This window comes from Gossypium hirsutum, chromosome D06 (genome assembly GCF_007990345.1).
Source record: "Gossypium hirsutum isolate 1008001.06 chromosome D06, Gossypium_hirsutum_v2.1, whole genome shotgun sequence".
NCBI lineage: Eukaryota > Viridiplantae > Streptophyta > Magnoliopsida > Malvales > Malvaceae > Gossypium > Gossypium hirsutum.
In genome coordinates, this window is record NC_053442.1 from 43,511,963 (window position 1) to 43,535,646 (window position 23,684).

The 23,684-nt window shown below is 33.7% G+C and overlaps 2 protein-coding genes across 2 annotated transcripts; one reads left to right on the forward strand and one right to left on the reverse strand.

The window, feature by feature from the left end:
- The first annotated feature begins 15,727 nt into the window (after positions 1-15,727).
- LOC107900628 (uncharacterized) lies at positions 15,728-17,020 on the forward strand. The gene has a single exon (XM_016826298.2). It carries the CDS (start codon positions 16,033-16,035, stop codon positions 16,849-16,851), a length of 819 nt encoding a protein of 272 aa, XP_016681787.1. The 5' UTR covers positions 15,728-16,032; the 3' UTR covers positions 16,852-17,020.
- A 1,918-nt stretch (positions 17,021-18,938) lies between these two features.
- On the reverse strand, positions 18,939-22,202 carry LOC107900629 (uncharacterized). Its single transcript, XM_016826299.2, has 2 exons — positions 21,201-22,202; positions 18,939-19,549 (listed from the first exon to the last, which is right to left on the reverse strand). Exons 1-2 carry the CDS (start codon positions 21,471-21,473, stop codon positions 19,358-19,360), a joined length of 465 nt encoding a protein of 154 aa, XP_016681788.1. The 5' UTR covers positions 21,474-22,202; the 3' UTR covers positions 18,939-19,357.
- Between the last annotated feature and the right edge of the window lie 1,482 nt (positions 22,203-23,684).

Genomic DNA, 23,684 nt, shown 5'->3' on the forward strand with positions numbered 1-23,684 from the left:
CAACCATCGGTCTAATTAATTAATTTTTATCTCGATTTGTATTCGTTAACTGGTCTAACTCTTCTTTCTGAACTAAAACCTTGACCGGTTCCAACAACCTTAATAAATACTATTAAAATGACTTGTACACTTTCACAATTTCATTACATTCAGATTGACTGATTCAATAAGGATTTTACAATTAATTGTTTAACTCACTAGATTACATTTGCAAATTAATTATTACTCTTACAATTTACTTGTACATAAATTGATTCAATTGAAATAATTTTAATTATCATTCCATTTTAAAAAATTCAAAAAATTAATTCTAACAGTTTATTATAATTTATTATAATATCCTAAAATTTTTATAAAATAATAATAAACTATAAATAATATTATATGTGAAATGAAAAGTATATGATATTAGTAAAGAAACAAAGAAATTTAGAATTGATTAAAAGTTTGAAAAAAAAAAGAAACTAACAATTGTGCTAAAAAGACTAACCATTTGGAAAAGAAAGAAAGAAAGAAAAGAAAAAGAGGTTACCAATCGAAGGAAAAAAAAAGGGGGGGGGAAACGATAAGTAAAAATGAATTTGATGGTTCAAGTGCCCTCATATGGTTCATGTTCTTAATGGTTCAGGCCTCTAATAAAATACTCACTTTCCAATGTAGAAAAGATAATTTTAGGATATTGGTCACCGGTTAAGTATATAGAAATATCAAATAAATTTGAGTTGACATATTTAATAATGTATGGTGTGCCTCATATTTTCAGTTGAAATATAGAAATACCAAATAAATTTGAGTTGACATATTTAATAATGTGGGGTGTGCCTCATATTTTCAGCTGAATAGACAACGATATTACAATAAGAAATTTCTCGACGTTGTGACAACGCGAATGGGTATGTTGCAACGTGGCGATGTGTTCCCCGCATAAATCGGGTTTCTTCTTCTAGTTAAACTCTGCTATCTTTTCCCACTTAAATTTTGATTACTCTATGGATATTTTAGTATGATTAGATCTCTAATCTTCTCTACCTTTTTTCTATTTTGTTGTTTATATGGGTCGATCCCCAATAAATAGTTGAGATTTATTTTTATTAGTTCAATGACTAAGATTACTTTAGATCATATAGAATTAAACTAATAAAAATCTCAAACAAGGTACACCTAAAGCTTAAAAAAGTAGGCGACCTAAAACAATCAAACTCTATCAAGAATTATGTAGCAGTTAAAGAGTACACCACTTGGAAAGTAAATTAACTTTTAGCCCCTAACATACTGTCAAGAAGGACCTTACACAACCCATATTGCAAGGTCGAGAAAACAATAATTTGTGTTGGAAAATATACTACTACAAAACAAATTTGTTAGCACTGATTGGAAATATAAATCAAGAATTAAGAAATCAAAATTTACTGCACCATGGAAAAACAACCTCTTTAGAAATGAATTCGCCCTAATCGGTGTAATTGCGTAGTGGACGTCATCCCTCAAGGTTAACATAGTGCTTCAATATTCATATACCCGAATAAGGAAGGTAGAACATAATTGGTATTGCTTTTCTTAGGGAAATTACATTAGGATTAATTCCCAGGAAAGTTTAAAGGGATCACAGCTGGTCCCGCTTAAAACCCAAACTCCTAGACAAAATTACCTCTAATGTAATTCAGGAAAAATGACAGAATTTTAAAAGGGGATGAAAAAGAGACGAAGAGGAGAAAATAGTTTTCTAATTGTTGTGTTTTTCTTTCTATGTGTAAAATGAGAAATAAACAACTATTTATATTAGTAATAGAAGGGTAAAATAGTAAATATGTATGGGCAAAAAAGTAAAAATTGTAGGGTCAATTTTTTCGCGCAACAGTAAAAAAATATCTTCTATTCCAAATTTTCATAACAGTAAAAAGGGGGAAAAATAAAATTATTTAAAAAAAATAGACCGAGTGATGACGGCGCACGTGTGTTAGGCATATAACCCAATTACTCAATAAGAGTAAAAATAAATGCTATATATAAATCCTCTTAATATCCTATACTTAACCAATGTGGGATATACTCACTTACCAACAATCCTTTGCATTACCAACAATTCCCACAAAAGCAAAGTAATTTGAATTTTTTTTTGTAAACATGAGAAAGAGTAGAGGCTTTTCGTGTTAAAACATGAGAAGAGCAACAACGAAATTAGTAGCTTAAGCACTAGTATATTGTGGATTTGAACTAGTACATAATGAAATGGGTGATTATTCTCTTTAACAAGTGAATGAATCGTGAACTTGTTAAGATAGGAGTTAACCCATGACACTCAACTAATCTCATATTCAATTAATGTTCTGCGATAAATCAACAAGTTTTAGTTAATGCACATTAGGATACTGGTAAGTGCTCTAGAAAAACTGCCCAAATGTTTTTTTTTATAAAAGATGGCTAGTTGTTCACACTTACGTAGGTGATTTCATCAAGTCTATCTCAATATAGACCACCCGAAACAGGGCTATAAAATCATTAAGAGCATTTTTAAGCTCATCCTTTCAAATTTAAATTCGGTGAATTAATTAAGTCCATCTCAATAGAACCACCCAAACTCAGGGCTATGAATTCATTAAAAGTAAGAACTCAACTTTATGCATGTACATCGTTCACAATAGAGATAGGTAAAATGTATACTATGAGTCTTTTCATGGTTTCGTTTGACCACTTTGAACTTAGAGAACTAAGTTGGGTATTCACAATGAATTCCTCAACCACTGGGCTTAAGACTCATCCCCCTCGATGAATTAAGAACCATTTTCCTACTTAACCCTTTGGTTAGTAGATCAGTTAGGTTCCTTTCAGACCTCATGTACTCCAATGCAAGTACTCCATTATTTATTAAATGTTTCACAGATTCATGCCTTATTCGGATATGCCTCTTTTTACCATTGTAAGCTTGGCTTTTAGCAACACAAATTATGACTTGTGAGACACATAATAAAGATACAAGAGGTATTGGTTTTCCCCATAAAGGAATCTCTGCAAGTAGATTCTTAAGCCACTCGGCCTTTTGCTTGGATTAGTCAAGAGCTATAAACTCTGATTCCATTGTGGAGCGAGCAATACATGTTTGTATAGTAGACTTTCACGAAATGGTTGTTCCACCCAAAGTAAAGACAACCCAATTGTAGAGCTCACCTCATCATTATCAGTTACCCAGTTTGCATCATAATAGCCCTCAAGGATTGTAGGGTATCCGAAAAATTTCAACTCCCAAGTTATTGCACCTTTAAGGTATTTAAGCAAACACTTTAGAGCATTCCAATGCTCATTGTTTGGATTATGGGTATATCTACTTAGCCTACTAACTACATAAGCAATGTCCGATCAAGTGTAGTTTGTCAAGAACATAAGACTTCCAATAATCTTAGCATACTTTAATTGAAAAACACTATTTACTCTATTCTTTAACAGTTGTATACTAGAATCATAATGAATTCTCTTAGGGATTACATCAAAGTTATTAGACTTTTTAAACATTTTCTATATATAGTGAGATTGGTTTAATGCAAATCTCTTTTCTAATTTTGTAACCTTAACTTCTAAGATTACATCTACCTTTATCAAATTAGTCATTTCAAATATGGTAGATAAGAAATTCTTGGTTTTATTAATGGCTTCTGTATTGGAACTAAAAATTAACATGTCATCTACATACAGACTTATAATGACACAGTCAGAACCAAACATCTTAAAATACGCATATGCATCTGCACCATTAACAATAAAACCGAAACTGAGAATAATCTTATGAAATTTCTCATACCATTATTCTGGGGCTTGTTTGAGACTATACAAAGATTTTTTGTGTAACACCCCGAACCCGAAACCGACACCGGAGTCGAACACGAGGTGTTAACTGGCTTTAACCCCTTACAAAATTTATTTTCCAGACACTGCCCAATCTGTGTACTAGACGTTTTAAAAAATCATATCTTGAGTTTCGTAACTCGAAAGTCAGTTTCGTAATTTTTCCCAGAAACTAGACTCATGTGCCCATCTATGTATTTTTTTTTTAGAATTTTTGGTTGGGCCAATTAGTACAGTTTATTAGTCAAAGTTCCCCAAGTTGCAGGGGTCGACTACACTGACCTTTGCCCATTACGACTGGGATATCTCCCTGCACGGGGCTTCAATACTGTTGCCGTTTGTTTCTATGAAAACTAGACTCAGAGAGGAATCTGCACATATATGGTACGACCCCTAATTATCTCTGGTTAATTTATAATGAATTTCCAAAGTCGGAGCAGGGAATCCAGAAACCGTTCTGGCCCTGTCCCACTAAAATCTGATTATCTCTTAATATACTGCCCATATGATCTTTTCGTTACTTCCTCATGAAAGCAGACTCATCGAGCTTCGATTACATAATTTATTCATCAATTAATTCCACTCCTACTATTTTTAGTGATTTTTCAATCTCATGACACTGCTGCTGCCAGCATCTGTTACGAAAGTAACTAGGTCCATTTCATGCCTACCCTTGATCCAATTCAATCGAACATTCGTGCCATTTTCGCATGGCTTAAAGTTTACATGCCATAATTCAAACACAACGTACTAGCTTATACATGCCAAAATGATCTTCTAAACACACTAAGAAGAAAGTACCAAAACTTGCTATCCGGTGTGATGACTTCAATGACGGCCCGACCCCGCAAAAAATAGATGAGTCCAAGCAACCTATAGTGGGTGACAAGGAAACATCGAGTGAGTTTATAACTCAGTAAGTCATAAGCAATGCACTACCATCTATCAACAACATTATCACAAGAGGAAGCAAAACGGAACGAGACAATTTACTCCATCCATACCGAATCCTACCATAGTTCCTCCAACCTATCAACTCAATTTCATATCAATTCATGCATTCACATTCTATATGCTCATCAATAGGACATTGAAGCAATCTCATAAATCGATTTATTTTCGTTACAATCAAACGACTATACGGCCTTTCACCCATCCTACGATAAAACTTATGTACGTGACTTCAAGTATATTTGTCACATAGGTTCGAACTTACCGAGCTCAACACCAAGTATAAGCATAGCACCTATTAGCCACGTACTTAAGACACTTACCCGACCCGCTGTCCGCGATCGACTCAATAGTGTCGCACACATAGTGTCCATAATGATTCACGAATGTATATTGAGCCCGCACACTCAGTGCTATATAATCAACTCGCACACTTAGTGCCACGTAATCAAATCGCACACTTAGTGCTACATAGTCAGACTCGCACTCTTAGTGCCGCATGGTCAATTCGCACACTTAGTGCATCATATTCATTTCGCACACTTAGTGCAACATAGTCAAATCGCACCCTTAGTGCTGTACAATTTAATCCCGCGCACTTAGCGCCAATCTCATGGTCATAAATGGTTATCCCGCACGTTTAGTGCCGAGATCAACAACTCAGTACATCTTACCTCTTTTCATTCATTCAACAATTTCATCATCACATACGTACATGCATATATATATGTATATTTATTCATTCCAATCAGCATCCATACATACACATTATGACCATTTGAAATACTACCCACTACATGCTTAATGACTTACTTTATGTTGGGTAAAATAATTCCGAGTCGGCTACTCGATGACCTTCGATTTCCCCTTGTTGGACGCCTCTCCTTTAGGTTCTTGAGCTTAAATAATACAAATAAGAGTATTCAATATTTAACTCAATAACATGAATTTATTTATCACATTCGGCAATCACACATCATTAAATTTTCAAACCAAGATGTCATTATATGACCACATATACACATATCCGTATACTCAAGCTCAATAATTATAATGTAATATCATGTACCCACTTTAAGTATATTGCCGAATATACTTAATCATACATACACCTAACCAAAACAATTTCCTAAAATCTTCATATCATTTATACACTAGGCCGATTGCCCTCACCAAGTTCACCTATGTTCTTCAACAATTCCTTCATTGATCAAGCACATATTCGGCTAAGAAATGGCAATTTTAGCAACCTTCGATTTAGTACTTAACTTTTACCACATATCAAATAACTCATTTCCTTACTCATGTGACCACGTATATTCGGTCATGCATGCACACAAAAAAATCAATTTGGAGACTCTATCAATCCAACATACATTCGGCACCTTCATCCACCATTCTACCAAGCATGTAATATTCAAACACAACCAAACCCACATTCGGCCCTAGCTCATAACAAGGTAGCCGATTTATTTTTTTTTATAGTTCAAACACTCCTCTATCATCATTCACCTAACTTTAACATGAAACAACAAAACTCACCATTTCTCATCCAAATAACATGAACAACAACCATTCCTTGAACCCTTTCTCATGACCGATTGCTCATGTTATCAACAAGATTCAAGGTTTAAACATGGGCTATTTAAAACATGCATGCATCTCAAAGACAACATCAAACATACCTTAGTCTAACAACCACCATAGCCGATTTTCTCAAGCCTTTTTCCCCTTCCTTTCTTTCCTCTATTCGGCCAAGGATGTTCAAGAATGAACTCTTTTTTTTTTTTCTTTCTTCAATTCACGGCAACAAGGGGGGGTGAGACCATGTACTTTTTTTTTTCCATCACCCTTCCTTTCATTATTTAATCACCATGCTTATTATTTTATTTTTCTTAACATGCATCACTAGCATAACATGTTGGAGACATGTTTCCACCTATAGCATGGCCGGCCACTACATATTAGGGAGGGGGAATTTGACATGCAAGTCCCCTTTTTCTTCCACATGCACTAATAGGTCCTCATGCATTGACCTATCACATTTTAAAATTTTCTCATATAAGTCCTATTGACTAAATTCACATGCAATCGACTAAATCGAAGCTTGAAATTTTTACACATTCATGATTACATATTCTAGACAATAAACATCACATTCAAACCTTTCGGTGACTCGGTTTAGCGGTCTCGAAACCACTTCCCGGCTAGGGTCAATTTTGGGCTGTCACATTTTGAGTTTGCAAACTTTATCTTCCATACTAGATGCCACAAATCCTAGAGGTTGTTCCATATAGATTTCCTCATCTAAATCACTATTCAAGAAAGTTGTCTTCACATCCATTTGATGTACCAACAAATTGTGAATCCATTTGATGTACTAGCAAATTGTGAATGAAATCTAAAGCAAACAAAACACAAATGATTAAGATCTTAGTCACATGAGAGTATGTATCAAAATAATCTACTCTAAATTTTTGAGTAAACCCTTTAACCGCTAGTCTTGCCTTATACTTTTGTATTGACCCATCTGATCTAAGTTTCTTTCTAAAGACTCATTTATTACTAATATGTCTAAAACCTCTAGGCAAGTCTACTAATTTCCAAGTGTGATTAGACATAATAGATTCAAGCTTATTATTAATAGCATCTTTCCAAAAAGTAACATCTATTGAATTTATAGCTTCATAATAGATTTTTGGATCCTCATCTATGAAAAATACATGAGTAATAGAATCACTTATTAAGTCTAAACCATTAATCTCAATTACAAAGAAAATAAAGAAATCAACCCGAAACTAAATACAATCATTTGTCTTTTACTTCTCCTAGGTTCCACATCATCATTAAAAATATCTTTATTATGTATACTAGAAGAAAAAACATGCTCATCTAATTGTATATCAGGATCTATGCCAGATTTTTAAAAAAAAATTTCAAAAAAAAAACATATATAGATTTACATATGGAAGAATTATGCAAATATATGAACCTATATGTCGCACTGTTTAGAGCATAACCAACAAAAACAACATTAACAATTTCAGATTTGATAGTGTTCTGTTTAAAAGTAGGCAAACCTACTTTTGCTAAGCATTCCCACATGTTCAAGTATTGTATATTAGGGGCAGAACTTTTCCACAATTCGTATAGGGCACAATCTAATTTTTTATGAGACACTCTATCAAGAATGTGGTTTACAGAAAGTACGGTCTCGCCCCACATGTGGTCAGCAAAACTAGAACTAAGTAGTAAAGCATTTATCATTTCTTTAGAGTTCTATTTTTCCTTTCAGCTATACCATTTAGTTGTGGAAAATAGGGAGCAAAAAACTTGTGTATAATTTCGTCTTTCTCACAAACCTCTTTAAGAAAGTTAGTTCCATACTCACCACCTATATTGGATCTAAGACGTTTTATTCTTCTATCAAACTAGTTTTCTACTTCTTTTTATAAAGAAGAAAGGTTTGTTTAGCTTCATCTTTTGTTCTTAGAAGATAAACCTTTGTATGCCTAGAATAGTCATCTACAAAGGTAATATAGCAACACTTTTTCATTTTTACTTTATGTGTTTCTAAAGTCTACTAGATCAGTATGAACTAATTTTAAAAGTTCAATTTTCCTATCAGAAATAGTCTTTAAGGAAGGTCTAGCATGCTTGGCTTCAACACAAATTTCATATTTCTTGAAGCTACTATTATTTAGATTAGGAAGTAAATTCATTTTTATGAATTCTTTTAGAGAATGAATATTCACATGTCCTAATCTTACATGTCACATGTCAAAAGATTCAACAATATCAGTAGAAGTGGTGACTTTATTATTATTAAACATAGCCCCAATCACAAATAATCCTCGACTCGAATAACCTTTCCCTACATAATCTCTATTTTAGGAAAGTACAAGTTTAATGCCTGTCTTATTTAGTAATCCACCACCAATCAAATTTCTACGTAGGGCAAGTGCATAAAGGACATTATTCAATGCCAACGTTTTATCAAAAGTAAGTTGGAGTTAAATCTTTCCTTTATCGAGTACTTTCGAAGTGCTAGAATTACCCATGTAGACTTGTTCACCTTCAGCTATACTTTCAAATTTAGAACATTTCTCTGTTGGCATAGAAATGTTTGAAGGTGCCTGTATCTACAATCCAATCAACATTGTTTTCGACAAGGTTCACTTCGAAAACCACAACAGCTATAACCTCATCTAGATTTTAAACTATATACGCGTGTGGTTTGTTTTTATTCTGGTGATTAGAACGTTGGTAGCATTGGTATGCTTTGTGTCTAACTTTTCTACACATGTAGCATTTCACATAGTTGTTGGTTTTTTTACTCTTCATTGGTTTCTTGAAGTTGACAACCTTCTTGTTCTGGAGTTTTACTATCTTCTTTGAACTTATAGTGTTTATAAACCTGTTAAATTTGGAACCAGAACTAGATTCGACCAGGTTAGCTTTTAAAGGAAATTGAGTTGAAGTTACTAAAGCCTTATCTTTAGGACGATTGGCTTTCTCAATCTTCATATGGCTAATCAATTTTTCTAGAGGAATGTCTTGCTTCTTATGCTTTAGTAAATTGTAGTAATCGGATCAGGATTTTGGCAATTTTTCAATCAAGATGTTTGCTTAGAGAATTTCACACATCTCTATCCCTTTCGCTAGGATATTAGAGACCAGCTTCTCGTAAATATGAACTTGGTCCATAATTGGATTATCATCGGTCATTTGGAACTTGATCCACTCTCTAACAACATATTTCTTGACCCCTAGCATTATCGACTCCATATTTATTCTCCAATGTATCCTAGATGGATTTAGCTGACTTATTTTTGACAAATAGGTTGAAGAGGTTGTTAGCCATATAGCTTAACATGTGACCTCTTACCATTTTGTTACCCTTTTCAAACTTGACTTTTGTAGCTACGACATCCAAGTCTTTGAGAACGGTGGCAGAATCTCTAGGTTTCTCGGTGGTAGGTGGATTGAGGAGGACGTAGTAAACTTCAAGTTGTTCGAAGAAGATGACTATCATTTGAGACTAGCGGCGATAGTTAGTCCCGTCAAGAGGTTTGAGCTTGGAGAGATCAGGGATAAATTTATTGATCGAGGTAGACATGTTTAAACAATTGTAATTCGCTTCTAAATTGTTGGAAAATATAATATTGCAAAGCAAATTTGTTAACACTGATTAGAAATATTAATCAAGAATTAAGAAATCAAAATTTACTACGTCGTGGATAAACCACTACCTTAGAAACGAATTCACCCTAATGGGTGTAATCGTGTAGTGGATATCGTCCCCCAAGGTTAACATGGTGCTTCAATATTCTTACATCGAATAAGGAAAGTGAAACACAATTGGTATTGCTCTTCTCAGGGAAATTCCAGTACGATTAATTCCTAGGAAAGTTTGGAGGGATCATAGTCAATCTTGCTTAAAACCCAAACTTCTAGACAAAATTTTCTCTAATGTAATTTAGGCAAAAATAACATAATTTTAAAAGGGAATGAAAAAGAGGCGAAGAGGAGAAATAGTTTTTTGATTACTGTGTTTTTATTTCTATGTGTAAAATAAGGAAAACCAACTCTTTATTTATAGTAGTAATAGAAGGGTAAAATAGTAAATATGCAAGGGCAAAAGAGTAAAAATCATAGGGTCAGTTTTTTAACAGATCCACCATTTTCGCGCAATAGATTTTTGTGGAAAATAATATAAGAGTTTTATCTAAAAGAAAATACTCACGGTACATGATTAACACACATGCTAACATGGGCACTAACACAAATTAAGCTACAATGACATATGTGTTAAGCCTATAGCCCAATTACTAAATGAGAATAAAAAGAAAGACTATATATAAACTCTGTTAATAACCTATATTTAACCAACGTGAAATATAATCACCAACAATCTTTACATTACCAACAATTTATTGGACCTATGCAATGTACCACTTTCTTCCTCATCACTACTAGATAAACAGTAGCTCAAACCCAAGTATAAATGCAATGTACCAGTTTCTTCCTCATCACCTTCGCTTTTCATACCCTTTACTAACACAACTCCTTTCTTTCTCAAATACATCACACAGTATTAACTCAATCATGAGAGAGCGTGCGTTTTAGAGTACAAAATTCGATGCCATTAGCTGTTTTATCATGAAGAAGTAACCTACAAAAGACTAGTTGGAGAAGTGGAGATATTTAACTAAATATTTGGTCGGGGCTGGGGCGTAGGGTAGGTGGGTGGGATGGGTCACGTGTACTTTATTTATTTATTGCCATTTCACATGTGTAAAATGTGTTGATTGAAGATTGAGAGAATATGACACTATTTTGACACCTCCTCCTCCTCCTTGCATTACGATTTTAGAAAAATAACCATAATTTCACCCTTTTTTAATATTATGTGAGATGCAAATTACAATCTTTTTCTAAATAATAAAAAACCTACAATATTTTTACAAAGGCCTCTCACTCATGGCGTAGAGAGAATTAATGCGGCCAATGGTTTCGTCACTTCCCAAATGCCATTTTTCCTCTCTTTTTCTTGTTTTTTTGGCTCTTTGGTTTTGCTGAGGTTAGCCTTGTAACTGTCAAATTTTATTTAATTATTTTGTTACATTCGTGATTATTTTTTAATAATATTACCTTTAAAGTTGAAATCCACATTCTCTCAAACATCTACAATTTCTTAAATTATGCTATACTATACATGTTGGGATAACCATGAGGTTACATCCACCAATTAAAGCTTCAATTATTGCCTTTTGATTTTAATTTTACAATCATATGATAAAATTCCCAAACAATGGAAAATAAGTGTAAAAATTCTACATAATGTGAGTGTTCAAGGAAAATAATTACTTGGTTTGTGGCTTTATAAATAAAGGCTATCTTTTTATGTTGAGAAGGTTGGTTTTTCCTTTTGAAGTACATAATAGGGAAAGTTGGGATTTTTACACAAATATTATAAAAAAATAAAAATTTACCAAAATATTATAACTTTTTTTATTTACCAAAATATATATAATTTTTTATTTACGAAAATATATAAAAAAACCTGCAAAAAAAATCTGACCGATGTGACGGCACCTTGGTCACGCAAATGGCATTGGCGGCACCAATGGTGCCAATGCCATTGGCGGCACCAATGGTGCCATATTGATTGGCGGCACTATTCGTATTATATATTCGAGATCTGTCCAGCTGAAGGGAGAAAAATAAATAAAAAAGAAGAAGAAGAAGATTTGCTGCGGAAAAGAAGAGAAAATGAGAGAAAAAGAAGGTATTTTTTTTTAAAAACTTTTGATTATATTGGTGTTATTATTTTGTATATTTTGTAATATTTTTTGTTTTAGTTTAGTTATTAAGATTAATAAAACTCAAAATAATAGTATTAGTTAGTATTATTATTATTATTGTTGTTGTTGTTGTTGTTGTTAGTATTAAGATTTATTAATGTATTAAGATGTAACTTAGTAATATTATTGTTAGCAAAAAACTAGTATTACTATTATGGTTACTTATTATTTTTATTTACCAAATTAATAATTTTAGTGTGTATTATTTTTCGTATAAAATTATTAATATTATTAGTGTGTTAGTTATAAGGATTAGTGGTTAAACATTAAATTTTTTTTAAGCAATTTAGTTACCGTTCGAGAATTTTTATGAGATTTTTTTTTTGACAGATTAAATATTGAAGATGGATGATAAGTTTCTTGTATGCGTTTATTTCGATGGAGTCATCTTGACAACAAGTGTTGGATGTGTATTTGAATGTCGGCAACAAATAGCAATGAGATTTAATAGAAATGTATCGTTCGATGAAATGAACGCAATGATTAATGCAAAAATTCATAGACGTTGTGGGAGAAGGTATCAAAAATTGTCTACAAGTTTCCAGTTTCGACAAATCCGGTCAAATTCGTCGAAATGGAACTTGTAGACGACGAAGACGTGGAGACAATGGTCGATCTCTACTATGGGAATGAGAGTGAGAAGAATGAACTGCAACATCCTCCAAGGTCACCGTGCACTCCCCGCACGGAAAATGGAAAGTATGGGTCTCCGGACGCCACTGCTCCACTAGCGCAGATAATAAATCAAATCGCAAGTCGGAGGACCGAATCAATGCTACTGACCCAAATCCGGCTAGCTCTAGGTACGGCATAAATCGTGCATCTGGAGCTATCTTTAAAACACTCACACGGCCTCTTAATACTCAGAACGAGTCCTGATAGTGTAAAATTACAGAAAAAATATTACGATAACATAATTTATTTGTATATACTGCGTATATCGTTTTTAAATAAATAGAACTCCTGATTAACAAATAATAAATCATACCGCGTTATTAGCCGCATCAGGTATGTGTCTAATATCGCTTCGTATCAATCGAGCCATTGCGATACCTGCAAGTTGAAAAAAAGTTAGTAAAAAAAATCTTACTTCGGCCATTTATTCGTATTTTTTTCTCCGCATTTTATTACTTTAAAAAATATCATAATTTCTAATTTTATAATTTTACATTATTTCAGTGCATAATGTTTGAAATTTATTACTCTAGTGTGTTATTTAAATTAATTTGGTGTAAAAAAATAACCCTTACCCTTGCCCTTTGTTCGTATTATTTTCTCGATTTTTATTACTTTAAATAAAAATATATTATTCTCGTATTTTATTGTTTTATATTATTTCAGTACATTTTCTTTGAAATATTTTGTATTAATTATTTCTGAATTTTATAAAAATTAGTAATACACTCTTACTTTTGCCATTTGTTCGTATTTTTTTCTCCGCATTTTATTACTTTAAAAAATATCATAAACTTAGTCTTTTATAATTTTACATTATTTTAGTGCATCATGTTTGAAATTTATTAATTTAGTGTGTTAAGGGGGAATAAAAGAAAATAATAAATAAGGAGGGATTAAAAGGTAATTAGCCACATATTTGTGCCGCCTTTTTTTCCCTCCATCACCCTTTTTTTTCCTCTATTATTTTGGTAAATAAAGAAAAAGTTTATAATATTTTGGTATTTTTTTTGTAATATTTTGCTAAAAAACCCGCAATAAACCCTTTCCACTGCCTTTTGGTCGTATTATTATTTTCCCGATTTTTATTACTTTCAATAAAACTATATTATTTTTGTATTTTATTATTTTATATTATTTCAGTACATTTTGTTTCAATTATTTGTATAAATTATTTCTGAATTTTTTTAAAAAAATTTACTAATACACTCTTACTTCGGCCATTTGTTCGTATTTTTTTATCCGCATTTTATTTTTTTAAAAATATCGCAATTTTTTATTTTTATAATTTTACATTATTTCAATCTATTACATGTGCATTTTTCGCATTTTTTCCGTATTTTATTATTTTCGATAAATATACAATTCCCGTTTTTTCTTTTTGTATTTTATGTTTTCTTAAACATACTTCTTTGTCATTTTACTTTTAATGCTATTTTCCTAAAATTTTAATTTCAAATTCCTAAATAAATTTCATAAAAAAATCTCTAATCAACATACAATGTACATACCATTATTTTTTCATTCTAAATATATTTCATAAAATATATATATGCTAAATAAAATAATAAAATAACTATAATGTACATAACATAAATTTTAAATATACAAATATTACAAAAAAATTAAATTTATAAATAAAATTACCTTTTTTTTCTTTTTTTTTTCCTTCATTCCCTCTTCTTCTTTTTTTTTCTCTTCTCCTCTCCTTTTCTTTCCTTCTTTCTTTCTTTTTTCTTTTCTTTTCCTTTTCTTCTTCTTCTTTCTTTCTTTTTTTCTCTTCTCTTCTCCTTTCCTTTTCTTTCTTTCCTTCTTTTTCTTTCTTTCCTCTCCTTTCTTTCTTTCTTTCTTTCCCTCCCCTTCTGCCCCCCACCGACCCCCCCTATTATTAAGTGGTGCCACCAATGGTATTGGCACCATTGGTGCCGCCAATGGTTTTGGCACCTTTGGTGCCGCCAATGCCATTGGCGTGACCAAGGTGCCGTCACATCGGTCAGATTTTTTTTTGCAGGTTTTTTTTTATTTTTTTATATATTTTGGTAAATAAAAAAATTATATATATTTTGGTAAATAAAAAAAATTATATTATTTTGATAAATTTTTATTTTTTTATAATATTTTTGTAAAAAACTCAGGAAAAGCTACTCATTGTTTTGTTTGGAATTGAATGAAAGACCAACAAAGCTTAAACCATTGGGCAGCAAAAATTGGATTGGGATGGATCACTAACCCAAGATGAATGGGGACCAAAATGGCCTCATACGATAAGACCCAAATGGAACATTTGTCTCATTTCAGCTTCTTGTCTTGTATATTTTACATCCAAGCTTGTTTGTTGCAAATTATGGGCTATATACCTTGTTGTTTGATAGTCCATCAAATTCAATATTTATAAAATTAAATAAATATAACTTAAATTGAAATAATGAGATTGGCTTCCCTATTGACTGTTGATACAGATGGCTAAAGACAAGTAGTTGCGGTCACTGCTCATAAGCAGCATCTCTCTTTGTTTTTTAAGTGTAATCTACTTTTATCGCAAAATCTAAGGGTTGATTAGATGTGGCATATGCAACTTTACCAGTCCAAGATTCCATCATAGGTAGGGTCTCAAATTATTAGCCAAGGGCTAGTGTTTTTGTTCCAGATATTGAGACAATCTAAGAACTTTTTCCTAATCTTATTGATTATTTCATACGTTTCAGAACAGATCATTTCCATGTAAATCCATGAAAGTTGTGGGTCAAGTGTTCGACCACAAACCATAAACCCAATCACAACCGTTCAGTTAACCCTAATAGTGGTCCCACATAGACCGCCCATTCTGGTTAGATTTAGACATCACATGTACCGAGGGACTGTAAAAAGACATACCAATGATCCCCCCACCTCCTCTTCTAGACGACTAGAACATGCGCCGCTCCTTAAAAATTTGCACAAATCACGAGACATATGCCGCTCAAAGGGACTTGAATGAAAAACAACGAAAATATGAAGGTCATTTAGATAAATAGAAATATGTTGTCTAAAGAATAAAATGTACTCCATTGAGTTTACGCCTTCGTTATGGGGAGTGGAGACTTTCTCCATCGAGTCTAAAGCCGGGAAATACTTAATCTACTTACCAACAGATCATTGCTGAACTTAAAACTCAACAATGGCACTTTGTTTCTGAGTCAATCTGTAGATTCTATTTCCTCAAATGGGTTGCTGTGTAAGCACCAACACAGGTTCCCTTCGTGCAAAGGAATCACATTTGCAAGTGGGCGTTGAATCCAAAGCTCCACCGCCTTCGGCTGAAGAAGAAACTGTGAAGGAAGTTTTATCTGAAACCCCAAAACCCAAAGCTCCCATCTTTACCCCACAACAAGGAGAGAGCAAGCAAACCCAGATTGAGAAACCGGTCTTTGTCAAGATCCAAGAGAAGGAAAGCCTCAATTTCAACGTCAAGACCAAACCAAAATCACCTGTCCTTGAAGAGTCAGCTTCGGAAGAGGTTTCCGAGATTTGCAGCGTGAGTTTAAGTGAAAGCCTTTCCACTATTACTGATAGGAGAGATGAAGAAGATGAAGTGAGGCAGCTAAAGGTGTTCAGATCTGCGGCAAGACCCGGGTCAAGGAACCGTGTCGTGGGTCGGAAGCTTGATCAATCACCTAACAAAAGAAATGGGGTCGTGAACGGGGGATCATCAGTGAGGTTGGTTCAAAGCAAGGGGGGATCCCCAGTGAAACGTGGGTCAAGACCCGATCAGCCAAGGAAGGATCCGGATGAGAGTTCAGGGAGGAGGTCAAGATCACCTGCGGTGAATAGAGCTGTAATGGGTCGGAGCTCGTCCGAAGGAAGGGCCATTCATTCTCCTGGTAGGGTCCGACGTGACCCAGGAGAGCAACAACAACACGTTACTACAACTACCATGGAAGGGGAATGGCCAAGCAGCAATAATAATGGTGCTACAACGAGTGCTCCAAACGAATCACTTGAAAATCCTCTTGTCTCCCTTGAATGTTTCATCTTTCTTTAAGGATTAAAAGAAAATATTGTACCTTTGGAGTTCATATATTGTAATTTCTCTTATTGTTTTTGTTTTGTTTGTGAATACTGATTCAATGCAAATGTCAATCCGGACTGCAATGCAATGGGAGATTTTGGTTGTATTTAAGAACGTATGAAATTGAATGCCTTTAACTTGATATGTTGGTGTGGAAAAACATGTGTTTTCTGCAAAATATGATTCAATTTGGTACAAAATGATTGCTCCTTTTCCATCTTTCTTTATCCAAGAACTTGAGGATTCTATTGGGTTTTTGGTTTGGTTAAAGGAGTTCATATTGAGACAACTTTAAGAACAAAAAAGTTTTTATCTTTAGAGATTAATCGTATGATTGAGATGCGTAATTATGTCTTTGAAACTAGATCTTGAGCTGGCTACTACTATACCTGGAACTCCTTTTAGGATTCTCACGAAGACCAGACCATGAGGAGAATGCATGGGTTCTTCATGCAGCTAGCCCCCATATAGGTTGGTTTACGGTGGATTACTCATTAGCACCATGGTTGATGGTTAATTTTTAAGTATTTGTTTACGAGATTAGTGGCAATATCATATCTTTGGCTTTTTTTTTTTCTAAAAAAATTGTTTACGGAACAAATATTTTAAATTTATAAAAGTGTTCATATATTTTAAAATAATCAAATAAGGGTTTATCTTTTTTAAAGTGTTTAAATAAGGGACAAATCTTTTCAAAAGTACTCACATAAAAGTTTATCATGTTGTATATCAAGTTTTAAATTATGTTTTTTTTTCTTTTCAAGCAAACATTCATCGAACTTTTTTTTTACAAATGGAGCTGAAAAAACTATTATTTAACACCTCTAAACTCTATTTTGAACGTTTACCCATATTTTTTTTCTGAAATAATGAGAGAAAGAGCAGCATGGTTGGCACACACTCAGCTTTAAGTATTCTATGATTTTAAAAGGAACACAAATGGAAAATGGAGAAATAAAGAAAGAAATGAAGATTTTGGAGAATGGAAGAGGGGGGAATCATATTTGTAGAGGTTTGAAGATGAAGGACAGTAGGAGTGGTCCAATATTTTAATGTTCAAATGGTTAATGGAATATGTTATTGGACGCTCTTTACAAAAAGGAATAATGGGGGAAAGAAGATGAGATATATCAGTTATTTTGGACTGTTGCTTTAGCTTTTTTCTATGGTCGTCTCTTTTCCATAGGCAAAGACAAAAATACGGAAGTTCAAAAGTTGAAAATATTTCAACCAAAATGGCTTTAGCTTTTGTTTCCATTACAAAGATGATTTTGAAGCTACTTGAGTGTTTCTAACTTGGCTTCTTATATCAGAACTAGATGGATTTCTCTCATGCAACGGCCATTTTTTTAAAGGAGAAACTTACTGCACCATGCAAAACAAAAGGATAAGCTAAGGCATGCATACATATTTTGGATTCATATTCTTTGTAAGGTTGTATACTTCGTGCTCTTCTCTATTTATCTTGGCTTCATCTTCATTCCCAAAGTAGTTTAGAATTGTTGTTAAGAAAAGCATGAGAGTTTATGTTTAAAAAAGGATGATAAATCTCAAAATTATATATGATTTTTACGCTTGAAATTTGACTTGATCTAATTCTCACAAATTAGTAACACAATTATTGATATATTATCATATATATATTTACTATTATAATATAAAAATAAATTACTGTATTTACTTTTTAAAATATGTATCATTGAATCAAAATTAAAGTTTTATATGTATAACTATAACAAATTATAATTCATGTATAATTTTAAGATTTGACATTAGTTTTGATAAAATGCTATAAAAAATTGAAATTTCAGTATATATTAAAAATAAAAAGATATTAAAATCATTTCATCTAAAAATATTCAACTTTCAAAAGTCAAGCATCATTTTTTTTTTTGCTTGGTTTGTTAAACCATGATTTTAAGTTTTAACAATAAAAGTAAAGTGTTTTACTGTGATGGTAAAAAAATATACCAGCAGTAATGGTAAAAAAAATGGAAAACATAGGTTTTTAAAGAATTGGAAGCAATTGTTTCTCCAGCATTCTTTGACAATGATGGGGCTATAGATAAATTCCAGGCCTTAGTAGATTGCAGTTTCTTCAGTTTTCTTTACTCACATTTACAAATAATTCAACCCTTGCCAGTAATTTGATAAATGCTGCACATGGAGGTTCAACTTCACTGTTCTATATTAATTTTCCATCCATCTGCAACAAACTGCTTCCCATACTCTCAATCAACTATATAATATACCTCAATTTTTTTTTTACATTTATAATTTGGATCCATTTGATGGCAATCCAGACCATCTTTAGTCACTGTCTCAGAAAAATGTTGAACATGGAATGGTGGAAATCAGCAGCAAAGGCGATGCAAGTATGAACGGACTTTACGGTCTTCCTTTGTTCCTAGGAAACCTCCTGCTTGAGGGTAATCATGCTCATCGTTTTGGGTAGCATGTGCATCCCAACTTCGTAAATTTAGTTTTCTTCTACTGCACTTACATGAATGTTCCCGGAGGAGTTTGCAACAGGATTGCCAGATGTGTAGTGTTGATGTTGAACCAATGACGAACATTCCGGGGGACAGGGGACTGGAGCTGGGTGTGCAATGAAAGTAGGAATCTCATCCCCAGGCATTAATACGGAAACTCCGCTGGTGTACACCGTCATCTGCACAGAGTAATGATCTTTATATAACCTTCCAATCCAGATTAAGAATGCTTTTTCCAGGAAATTAAAAGAGCATTGTATGTCACATTAGCAAAAACCAAATGAAGTGCTATATAATGACCTAGTTTCTAAGGTTTGACAAATTGATGAATCCAGAGCTGAAGATGGAACTTTTCTGGGCTTAAACGAGAGCAGTAGTAACTACAGAAACACCAAGAACAGCTTCTTCATTAACGCCACCAAGCAAATCCATCCAGCAGGCAGCTTCCAAGAAAGAATCCTAGGTAAAGATGCATGGACTTTACTACCATACATCCACAAACTGACAGCCTACCTAGTTGTTAAGATAAATGTAGCAAATCACCTCTTGGTCGGGAAAAACAAACATATAGAAGAACGGATAACAAGTGGACAAAACTCAAACTACTAATAATGCAGATTTGATGTTTTTAATTGCCTCAACTAATAGTAGAACTACAAACTTTAGTTATTTGAATCAGACAACATCAACCATAAGACTATAAGAACAAAGAAGAGCCTTATAGATCACTAATCAATTTCTCAAATTGACAAAAGAATTTTGGTAATAAATTACACAATATGTTATGACTGTACTAAATTGGTTTCAAATTCTATGCTGTAGTATCGAATGCTTTTCCAAAAATTGACGTTAGGCAGGACAAGTTGCTTACATCAACTAAAATCTATCTTGTCTGTTGATGTAGAGGCAGTTTCCTAACATATTCGGCCCCTCGAATGCAACTAACTATTAACTTCCAAACCTAAACTCTACATTTTCAGTGTCCCCCAATAGGCTCCATTCAAAACACTACCTGGGACATCATGTCTGAAACTTGCAAGGTGCTAACTATCGTGTGAATTGATTTAGACCTATCGCCAACAGGATTCCATGGACATTCTAACATGCCATAGAGGCCTACATTAAACCATTTAGAAGATTTTGAACCGGCTTCTAATTAAACTTAACTTCACAGCAGAGAGACTAGATATTAGCATTGCGTCACTTAGGGGAAGGCTCGAAATAGTAGGTTGGTGAGCCTAGCATCTGCATCAAAATCCATGGAACACAGTAGAGTAGTCTACATGTGTAGCATGCTGAAGGACCAGTGGATACCTTCGGGAAAAGTTTAATAGTTTAATCTAAACTGAGATAGTTCGTCTAATTTGCCCTTAATCTACCATAATTGAAGTGCATCACACATAATATCATTATCCACAGACTCTATGGGTCAATTATCATATTGAAGCTAAAATAGAGCACCATAAGAGCTGAAAATAAGAAGAAAATCAACTGAAGTTTGTGTCCACCATGGTTGACCATTTGTTCCCAATCCGAGATGCTAGCAGACCATTCACTTGTCATAAAGGTCATTGCCTAAACGATCACAAATATAACAACAACACTGTTTTGACCGGCTCCAAAAACAGATCAAACTTTCGAATAAAAGACGCAAAGTTACAAATGCAGGAAAGATGGAAACTTTAAGCTACTGAGATGCGTTATGTCATGAGGCATCAAATTGACAGAAAATTAAGATCTCATTAGCTAACTCTAGAGTTCTAATGTAATTCTAACTTTTTAACAAAATTAAAGAAATCCCAGATGTAGAAACAGAAGGGGGTGACTCACATTTGGTGATGGGTGCCTGAGCTTGCCATTGAAACTAAGCTGAGATTCAAGGTCACCATAATTAGGACCAGTAGGTGAAGAGTTAGGTCTGAGAAAGCGTTCAAAGATGGCCATCACTAAGAACATAGAGATGAGAATGGCAGTAGCAACAAAACCAAAGGACACCGCGTTAACAGAATTGTCAAATTGTCTCCAGTGGTCCTCCCCTCTTTGTATATTCAATGGAGCTCCTATCGGTGACCAACTATACATGTAGCTTTCTTCTTGTCCCATTTTTTCAGCAGTGGGTGCAAAAAAAAAAAAAAACAGAAGTAGTAGCGCCTTACTCAACTCTCATCCCATAGCTCTTCATGTGAGTGAGAGAAAGCAAGGGTTCTTTTTATGGTGTTAAAGTTACGGCAGTACATAAAAGCTTTTACACCAGTACCAAAGCTTCTTGGAGTAGTTTAAACAGGTCAGGTTAGAGGGTTTGCAAGAGAGGAAAAGAGAGAGCAGACAGGGAGACAGAGAGAAGCACGTGGGCTATCTTTACGTGAAGAGGTGAAAAATAGGACTTTGGAATTTGGAGATGGTTTTTCTACCTCTTTTACTACCAGTGATTTTTTTAAAAAAAAATAAAAAGTTGGTGGTGGAAGAACAAACAAAATTCTGGGTATTTGCAAATTAACTGAGAGGCAAATTAAAGTGTCGGAATAGACTTATCATGTCTTCTTCTCTTTTGCCCTCATGTAATCACAATTTACAAGGTCCAAGACTTGGAAGGTTTCAGAATTTACTTTTTTTTTTTAACTTAGGAGCCAAGGTGGCAAGAGAACCTTAGTTGTGTTTTTTTACCTGCTTGCTTTATTGCCACAACCATCCATTTTAATTGCTAAACCAGGTAGTCTTTTCAACTTTGAAATCCCCATTTATTAACCTAAGCAGGGGAGTACATGGAGGGGCAATTGTGAAAATAGTTGAAGGATTTTGACAGAAGTTGAAGAATGACAGATTCCAAAGCAAAGAAATTGCAGTGATACATACACACAAAAAGAAATAGGAAACGAAGTACTGCAACAAGAGAACTGATACAAAATCATAAAAACAAAAAAGTTATCATCATCCATCAGTTTCTTTCTTTCTTCTTCAATCTTGAATAGGGCAACTCAGAGACAGTGGTCCCCCGGTCAGGACCCTCAACGTTACATGCTTTGTGCCGTGATATTTATGTGGCATTACACATCATTTGTTCACAGCTCCTCCTTGGTGAATCCTCTTCCTAAAAGCATGGTATAAAATCGGGATTCATTTCTCTTGCGATTCTTTTTAGTATAATACACAATTATTTAATCATAATCAAGAATTATGTAAGCCTTTTTGGGTTAATTCCATCAAATGCCCAGAAAACTATATATTTAAAGTTGATGTCGTAAACATGCTAATGTATTAAAAGGCACAGGCGTTAGGGCCAACAGCAAAAACCAATGCAAGGCCCCCTTCAAGTTTGCCTATAAAGGAAGGTGCAGTGGCATCTTCATTCCACAGTGAGTGGAGAGGGCTGTTCCGGTTCCTAAATAGGTAGCCTACTATTCCACGAGACCCATTTTTTCATTAATACTCCACATGCACCATGCCGGGGCATACCCATCTTCCTTGAAGGCGTGGAGGTTGGAATGGGACCGGACCTTATGGCCCCTATTTCTGCCTTCTTCGCACGTGTCACTAGAATGACAATGTAATGGTTATTTGTTTATCATGATTTTGATTCGATTTTTTTAGTTACGCACAAACTTTTGATATATATATTTAAAAATAGAACAAGATTGCATTAAACTACCCAAAAATACAATATAAACTATCCCTAAAGGCATTTGCCATCAAAAGAGGGGGAAAGGCTTGAAGGGCACATTACAAATGAATAAAAGATCATGTTCGGAATTAACATTCAAAACAGAGAAATTAAAACTATTTCCCAGGTGAGTAAGGGCATCTATACATCTATTTTTCTCTCAAATGACATTCTTAAATGTTTTTCCTTCCAGTATTGATAAGAGTGCCTTGCAATCGGAGACAACCGTATATAGCAACATATTATGAATTGATACATTATGAATAAGACTAATAACAACGGTAGCATCGATCTCAATTTCCAAATTTTGCAAATTCGGTCTCATGGCAAGTTAAAGACCATCTCTAAGTCCCTAAAGTTTTTGACGCGATCCTGGCCATATCATGTTTTGAAACAATTCGACAATATTAGAATTGGCCCAAACTCGAGGGGCCCAAGTGCAAAATGAAGCTTTTAGTTCCAATTTGTTAATTTAGTTGCTAGAATAAGGACTTTGATTTATTTATTTTAGTAACTTCAGTTATTATAATATGGGTCTTAAATTATGTCTTGTTTATTAAATGCATTTTTAATTAGCGTCTTGCATTATTGATCTACATCATTTAATTATGACATGCATTTTATGTTCTGCATTTAATGAAGTCATGCATTATATA

What these genes read in the sequence shown, in the direction of transcription:
- LOC107900628 (XM_016826298.2), top strand. Translation starts at nt 16,033, where the DNA reads ATGGGTTGCTGTGTAAGCACCAACACAGGTTCCCTTCGTGCAAAGGAA.
- LOC107900629 (XM_016826299.2), bottom strand. Translation starts at nt 21,473, where the DNA reads ATGGGACAAGAAGAAAGCTACATGTATAGTTGGTCACCGATAGGAGCT. An exon ending in TCAGGCACCCATCACCAAAT is followed by an intron (nt 19,550 to 21,200) that starts GTGAGTCACCCC and finishes TACTCTGTGCAG; the next exon opens with ATGACGGTGTACACCAGCGG.